Source organism: Mus caroli, chromosome 2 (genome assembly GCF_900094665.2).
Source record: "Mus caroli chromosome 2, CAROLI_EIJ_v1.1, whole genome shotgun sequence".
Lineage (NCBI taxonomy): Eukaryota > Metazoa > Chordata > Mammalia > Rodentia > Muridae > Mus > Mus caroli.
The window spans coordinates 82,026,038-82,034,709 of record NC_034571.1 but is presented as its reverse complement, the minus strand read 5'-3'; the positions used below and the strand labels follow the sequence as shown (position 1 = coordinate 82,034,709).

General features: G+C 35.9%; 1 protein-coding gene across 1 annotated transcript; it reads right to left on the bottom strand.

Annotated features, from left to right (window-relative positions):
* Positions 1-4,046: 4,046 nt before the first annotated feature.
* LOC110289821 (olfactory receptor 5W2-like) lies at positions 4,047-5,028 on the bottom strand. Its single transcript, XM_021156209.1, has one exon. The coding sequence runs from the start codon at positions 4,989-4,991 to the stop codon at positions 4,047-4,049; it is 945 nt and encodes a 314-aa protein (XP_021011868.1). The 5' UTR covers positions 4,992-5,028.
* Between the last annotated feature and the right edge of the window lie 3,644 nt (positions 5,029-8,672).

Here is an 8,672-nt window from a genome sequence, read left to right as displayed (position 1 = left end):
CCTCCTCCACCACCACCTCCACCACCACCTCCACCACCACCACCACCTCTTGGTACAATTTCAACCTCTTATCTGTTTTGGTTCTGTTTTGTTTTGTTTATTTTTTTTTGGTTTGTTTTTGTTTTGTTTTGTTTTGTTTTGTAATTTGTTTCTACTGAGCTTTAAAACTATTGGAAAATTGTAACAGAATATAACTTATAAAAAACTAAATGCCTCAAAATGAGGAAAATGCAGTTTTTATAAGATGCTGACTTATAACAACTATTATTCTTTTGTTAGCAACTAAAATGCCTGCACTTTATGACTCTTTGCTCATTTAAACAGTTAGGGATTTTTCAGCATGAGTCGCTCTTTGCCATACTCATATCACACAATCCAGTCAGTCTGTATTCTCCTTAGACTATGAAATAGAGATATGTTAATGGATAGTGATTGAATATGTACATTACTTTTAGATTCATCCAAACTGAAAATGACATTCAGAGTGTCCATATACAGTCTTCATGTTAAATTTAGTCATAAGATGACAGCAAGCTTAAAGAAGATGTTAGAAGTAGTTATTTCCAGTTTACCTCCTGTCTTGCTATCTAAGAAATTCATGACTTGTGATAATATGAAATTCAAACTGTGGTTGTACTATGTGATCAGTCAAGAGGTAGCTCATGCTAATGGTAACTTCTAAAATTCCCATTGCTAAATAAAAGAAAAAATGCAAGTAATCCACAAAAGTTGCTTTCCTCATGTGTTAGCAATGATACAGTTTTTCAGTGTCAAAATGTGAGTCCTAAGTCAGAGAATATTTTTTATTTCCAAAGTTTTCAACAAATTCCTGATGGCTATGCAACAAAATGAATGTCTCTTAAAATAGTTTTCTTTATGGTGAAAGCATAAGAAATAGTCTTATCCAGGGAAGAATACACCAGTTGGTAATCTAATATCAGCACTAAACCTCATTTATACATATATATATATATATATATATATATATGAAGCAGGTTGTATATAGGAATATACATATTTACATGCAATACAAATTAATTAAAGACACAAAGTTGAAAGTGAGGACAGAGGAAAATATGGGAGGATTTATGTGAGAGAAATGCCATATAAATCACATTTATTTTTATTTTATTATTACTAGGTATTTTCTTCATTTACATTTCCAATGCTATAAAAAGTTTGCAAGACCAATGGGCCTCTCTTGACTTGAGAGGGAAATTGGACTGGATCTATCAGCATGGAGAGTGGTGGGAAGAGTAGAACCTGATCTGTTATTGGGTGAGGGAAAAGGACTGAAGCCCTGAGGGCCAGCAGAACAAATGTAAACAGGCAACCTCAGGAAATAGGAGGTTGTGGGGACCCCACAGAATGCACCAGGGATCTGAGAGGTGAGTGACTCACAGGACTCACAGGGAAGGACCTTTGATGAAATGCCCAACAGTAGGGAGAGGAAACTTATAGAGCCTACCTCCAGCAGGAAGACAGGACATCAAATGAGGGATGGGTTGCCATCCCACAGTCACACCTCTGACCCATAATTGTTCCTGTATGAAAGAAATAGAGAATGGAAATGGAGAGGAGTCTAAGGAAAAGAAGGTCCAGAGACAAGCCCAAAGTGGGATCCAGCTCAAGGGGAGGTCCCAAGGCCTGACACTATTACTGAAGCTATGGGGCACTCTCAAAAAGGGACCTATGATGATTGCCCTCTGAAAGACCCAACTAGCAACTGAAAGAGTCAGATGCAATTAATTGCACCCAACCAATGGACAGAAGCAGTTGACCCCAGTTGTTGAATTAGGGAAGGCTGAAAGAACCTGAGGAGAAGGGTGATCCTGTAGGAAGACCAGTCTTAATTAATCTGGACCCCAGAGATCTTTCAAACACTAGACCACCAAAGAGACAGTATACACCAGCTGATATAAGGCCCCCAACACACATACAGTAGAGGACTTACGGGTCTGTGTTCATTCAGAGATGATGCAGCTAACCCTCAAGAGTCTGGAGGCCCCAAGGAGTTTAGAGGTCAGATTGCGTGGTGGGTGGGGGTCATCCACATGGAGACAGGGTGGGGTGGGGAGGAGGTATGGGATGTGGAAGAGTCAGGGGTGGATAGGAGGGTGCAGAACGGAATATTGAGTGTAAAATATGTAATTATTTCAATTACAAATAAAATTAAGTTAAAGAGAAAAGAGGCCAGGCAGTTGTGGTGCATGCCTTTAATCCCAGCACTTGGGAGGCAGAACCAAGTGAATTTCCGAGTTCAAAACCAGCCAGAGTGAGTTCCAGGACAGCCAGGACTACACAGAGAAACTCTGCCTCAAAAAACAAAACAAAAACAAAACAAAACAAAACAAAACAAAACAAAACAAAACAAATATTATCTCACATGTGGTATTGTTTCAGATAAAACATAATATAGATGAAATGCAAAAATGTAATTCTTTCATATGCATATGAAACACTAATTTTATTATGTGAATATTTTTATAGGTAGTATAAATTTTACATAGCAATATACTAATAATTTACAACTATACATACTACAATGCAAAAACATTGATAACTGGAAAATATCCTAGAAATCATGTAACTTTTTATCAGCTAGCATAGTTATTTCAATTAAAGAAAGAGCTTTGAACTCTCCATGAAATGATTAATGTTTAAGAACAATTGCTGATACAGTGGAAGAAAGAGAAGGGGGAAGAAAGGGTGAACTTCTAGTTCATCACAATACTAGAAATTGCATCTACATAATTCTATAACATTTTCATTTTTGAGTCTCATAATCCTTATAACTAATTTATAAGGATTATCAGTAATAGTTCTCCATAAGATTGAAATATAAAGTGAGACTAAGAAAATTTCAAATGTCTCTTTGTATTTTATGTCCATTACCTGTAGAAATCTAAATGCTAACTTACTGAACCTCTACACAAGCTACCATATTCTAGTCATCTCTGGCTTGTTCTTTCAGAGCCAAAGAGAAAACAGTGTACCAAGATCTAGGGAACTGGGTGCAATAATAACACAACACAGTCAATTACAGCATTCTGTATGGATAAAAACGTATATTTTGAAACATTAGTAAACAGCTAGCAAGGTGAGACTTAGAGTTATGATAGAAAATGAAGATAAGGTTGGGATAAAACATTAATAGTTTGATGAATATTTCTATTAACTTTTATCCTGAAAATCTTCCTCAAAGAATCTTGATGTTGAGCTATACATTCTTATAAAATCTGAGGAAAAGAAAGGGATACACAGAGACAAAGTTTGGAGCTGTGATGAAAGGATGGACCATCTAGAGACTGCCGTATCCAGGGATCCATCCCATAATCAGCTTCTAAACGCGGACACCATTGCATACACTAGCAAGATTTTGCTGAAAGGACCCAAATATAGCTGTCTCTTGTGAGACTATGCCGGGGCCTAGCAAACACAGGAGTGGATGCTCACAGTCAGCTATTGGATGTATCACAGGGCTCCCAATGGAGAAGCTAGAGAANGTACCCAAGGAGCTAAAGGGATCTGCAACCCTATAGTTGGAACAACATGATGAACTAACCAGTACCCCGGAGCTCTTTTCTCTAGCTGCATATGTATCGAAAGATGGCCTAGTTGGCCATCACTGGAAAGAGAGGCCCATTGGACTTGCAAACTTTATATGCCCCAATATAGGGGAATGCCAGGGCCAAAAGAATGGGAATGGGTGGGTAGGGAAGAGGGGGGCGCTATGGGGGACTTTTGGGATAGCATTGGAAATGTAATTGAGGAAAATATGTAATAAAAATTATTAAAAATTAAAAAAAGAAAGGGATACACACATGTACACATAATCATACACACATATCTATATATACACGTGTGTACATATACACATATTTAGAATGCACTGTAGCATTTGGATAACAATTTTAGGATACACTAGCACTAAAGTGAATAGTGATTTCACTAGAGAACATTAGATAAAATTCAATCCTTTCAGATGACATAATTTCATGAAAATAACCACTATATGAAAAAGGTAGAGAATTTTCAATATGTATTTAAGAGCACCTTTTATTTTTCAGATTTTTCAGAGCTTCTTTCACATCTTTGTTTCTCAGGCTGTAAATCAAAGGGTTTAGCATGGGTATCACAAGAATATAAAACAGGGAGCTCATTTTGTCTTGATCCAGAGAATAAGAAGAACTTGGCCGGAAATACATGAAAAGCACAGTTCCTTGGAAAATCGCAACTGCAGTCAGGTGGGAGGCACAGGTAGAGAAAGCTTTGAACCTGCCCCCAGCAGAGCTGATCTTCAAAACTGATGCGATGATGTAACAGTAGGAGACAAGGACACCCGAGATGGTGCTCAATTCAATGAACCCAAAAATTGTGAATATTGCTAACTCATTGACCTGTGTGTCTGAGCAGGACAGTAGTAAGATGGGAGGGATATCACAAAAGAAGTGATCAATTTCATTAGATCCACAGAAACACAAGTGAAATGTCAATGTTGTATGGATCAAAGAGTCTGCCACACCTACAAAATAAACTCCAGCCACTAACAAGGAGCACAGCCTGCTGGACATGTTTGTTGTATAAAGCAAGGGGTTGCTGATGGCCTGGTACCGGTCAAAGGCCATCACTGCCAGCAATATACATTCAGAATCCACAAATGTACAGGAAATGAAGAATTGCAGAGCACAGCCAAAAAATGGAATTGATTTATCATTACCAAATATGTCCGTTAACATCTTGGGCCCAACTGCTGTGGAATAGCAGAGATCACAGAAGGACAGGTTACTGAGGAAAAAGTACATTGGGGTTTGTAGCTGAGGATCCACTTTAATTAAAAAAATCATTCCAAGATTCCCAATGAGATTGATTAGATAGACCAGTAGAAATATTGTGAACAGAGCTACTTTTACCTCAGAGTTGTTGGTAATTCCCATTAGTATGAATTCAGTAAAGGAAGAACAATTTTCTCTTTCCATTCTTCTTTGCATGTCTAAATGTTTACAAAATGTTAATGAGAATGGGAAATATAGGTATTGCCTTCTGGATATCAACAACGCACCTACAACACAGAACATAATTGGCTTCAGGTATTATTATTCTAAAAGTAAGTCATAAGTCAGTTTAAAGATTCATAGCTTTTTAGTTGTAAGATTTTTAAAGCTAACATCTCAGCTAGACTGTTTAGAAAATTTGATTACATTTTCATGCCATTCATGAAGCATGCTGTTTTCTACAAATTCCATAATTTCTGTGAGTCAAATTTCCTTGGTATGGAGAATCTCAAGGAAATATTTGAAATTCAAAATGACATCAAAAAATCTGGCATTACAGCCAGTGTAATTTAGCTTATTCTGTGCTTTGGAGTATTCATGTGACACAGAGAGGATCTCATTATCTTTAAAATGAATCATGATGGATTTTAAAAGAATTTTAATCAGTTATAGAAGTATAGACTAGGCAATTGAATAATGTTTATAGGCGTCTATGTTACTACACTTGATCCAGGTTTCCTCTGGCAAACTGTGTGGTTAGTACACAGTCATTCTTTCCTATTTGTAGCAGTCAAGAGTCTACTACTGATAAAAATAAAACAAAAATTATTATGCATTTTATTAAGCTTGATTTTAAATTTGACTATTATATAAAATACTGTAAATTAATAAAGAATCAGGGCTTTTACTACCACACACACAACAATTGTCCATCTCATACATATCAGCAACAAAAGGGGCTCAACAACCCTCGCTTTCTCTGATAGCAGTGTATATGAGAGGTAAAGGGAAAGAAAACATAGGTTAATGATGTTTCCTCCTAGCCCATGGTTTCAGCTGACCACTAGATATCCAACTATGTGATCCAGAGCATTGTCTCTTAGAGAAACATTAAGGGACTTCACCATCACCGTTCACCAGGATCTCCAGCTTCCTTTTCTGGATGAAGTGAACATTGTATGCCATCACCTGATGGGATTAGACAGAAACTCCTATAACTGAGTGTATGACTGGGAGCAAACCAAATCCAAGAGATAGGCAGATAAATGTTCTATGCAGAAAGGTATTATCATTTAATAAATTCCAAAAACTTTGGAAATTGGATGAAAGATGGAAGATATTTCTGGCAAATATAGAATTTCTCCATCTCCCTCTCTCTAACTTTGCCTTTAATTCTGTCCCTGTTTCCCTGTCTCTATGTCTGCCTGTATCTGTCTCTGTTTCTCTGTGTTTCTTTCTATCTCTGTCAGAGTCTCTCCTCTCTCTCTCTCTCTCTCTCTCTCTCTCTCTCTCTCTCTCTCTCTCTCTCTCTCTCTCTCTCTCCCCCCTTTGTGATTTCATTTTGTTTTTATTCTTGTATTAGATGCATCTCGTTGTCCATGATGATATGTGGAAATTGGAATGTGGGTGAAGAACATTTCAGGAATTTTCTGGACCTAACAAATCATGATAAGATCCACACATGGGGCTCAGCTCAACTTGAATGTTTACAATCACTTTTGACATAAAAAGTCCATTAAGTTAATGAATATGTTTGCACAATTATAAAAGATATAAAGTCATACTAAGATAATTTTTGTTCTCTTACTACTATTACCTGGAGACACATTCTTCCCATTCACCACAAAAAAATATGTTCAGCCATTGAAAATGAAAACACATGAACTAAAAGAACTAAGTAAGAAAGCAAAAGATGACTAAGATATATTTTTTCTATGACAGGAACTTATCTTATCTTAGATCTGGAGACTTAGAACCTACCTTACTTGAGCAATAGGTCTCTGCCAGATGAACATGAGACAGGTAGCAATTTATCTTACTGGAAGGCAATTGGGACTACAAGTACATTTCCCTTATGCTTTGGTGTGGTTAATTATAATTGTGGGTCTGAATTCTATGTGATAAGTCCAGTGTTAATTCTTTATTATGGTAACCTAGTTAGTACATATCAGAAGAAAAACTATTAGTTATTATATATAATCTTAGGTTTATTTCTCCCTTAAAAGCAGAAATCTAAGAAAATGAAAAAGCCATCCATCTCTACCACCCTCATTCCCTTCTGTAGTATTATACACTTTCATATTTTTACCTTTACATTATCTCAGAAATATGTCAATCTTGACACAATAATTTTACTTTTCAATAAAAAAGATATAGTGTAGTTTTCACCTATTTAAAGCTAAACTGTATTTGATTTTCAGTGTATTCATTAGTTGTTACCTAATACTACATAATTCTAGAAATTTCTTTCAATTTCAGTAATAAAATCATACTCATTAGCAGTCATCCTCTCTTCTCAGTTTTCTGCAGTCTCTGGAATGCACATTTCTGATGATACACATTTGCATATTCAGCACAGAATATAAAGTCATAACTATATGAAATGTAGCCTTTTGCAGTAGATTTCATATATTTACCCTAATGTTTTCAAGTCAACTGCATTTCTATGCATCAAATATATTTTTATAACTAAATTGTAATTGTGTAATGTGTTCACATACACAAAAGCTATGCCCTAGTGAACATTAATTTACTGAAGCTTCAGACTAATTTCTGGATATTTAGATAATGAATTATCAGTAATTTCAGTGCCAATGTTAAGAGTGCTTTTTTTCACTTGGAATTGTAATGGTTGTGTTTATGTGTATGTCTTATGATTAATATTTGAGACCACGTTAGGATGATAGATTGATGATAGATATATTCCTGGCACATTTTAATTTAATCTCTTCATGAAGTGTCTCTAAGTTACTAGAAAATTCACTACCTGTGCCTTGACTGGCTGGACAGGAACTCTCAGGAGTACTTCTCTCTGCCTCACAGTACTTAAGTTATAGGCACTAGAATTTTTTTAAAAGAATGCTAGAGATCCACACTCATGACTTAATGCTTAAAAAAATAAGCACTTTTACTCACTGAAATACAACACTGCCCCAGGATTTCCATGTTCTTATTCCCCAAAGAAATGACCTCCACAACATTGGTTTAATGATGTCATATATTTTATATACTTAGTAGACACCTTCTGAAACTTTCATTTTTCAATTAAAGCCATAAGAATGTCACGGATCTATTAGTCAGTATTCTATTGCCGTGAAGAGACACCATGGCCAAGGCAGACCTTAGAAAGGAAAGCATTTAAATGTGGACTTTCTTATAGTAGCAAAGGGTTAGTCTATTATTATCAGGGTTGAGATCCTGGAGGCACACATGAGGCACTGCAGAAATAGCTGAGAACTGTATTCTGATCTGAAGGAAGATGGAGAGCACAAGACACTGGGCCTAGCATGGGCCTTTGAAATGAGTGGCAACATTCTTCTAAGATGGTCACACCTACTATAATAAGACACAACATTCTAATGTCTGCTAATTCCTCTCAAATAGTGTAATTCCCTGATGACTGAGCATTCAAAAATATGAGTTATTATAGCCATTCATATTCAAACCACCACAATGACCTTATGTAGAACATCTTTTGTCTTTGTGTATGGTGTAGGTATGTATGTATATATAAATGTATATCCTAGTTGGAATATTTGAAAAATGATAAAATGTATTATTTTGTTAGGTTAACTAGGGTTGATATTAATGAGAAAAAGTAGAAATGAACACCATTTGGAAGATATTTTTCTAATGATTTTATTCTATTCAAAGTTAATTGAAGTCATTGAATATTTG

What these genes read in the sequence shown, in the direction of transcription:
- LOC110289821 (XM_021156209.1), bottom strand. Translation starts at nt 4,991, where the DNA reads ATGCAAAGAAGAATGGAAAGAGAAAATTGTTCTTCCTTTACTGAATTC.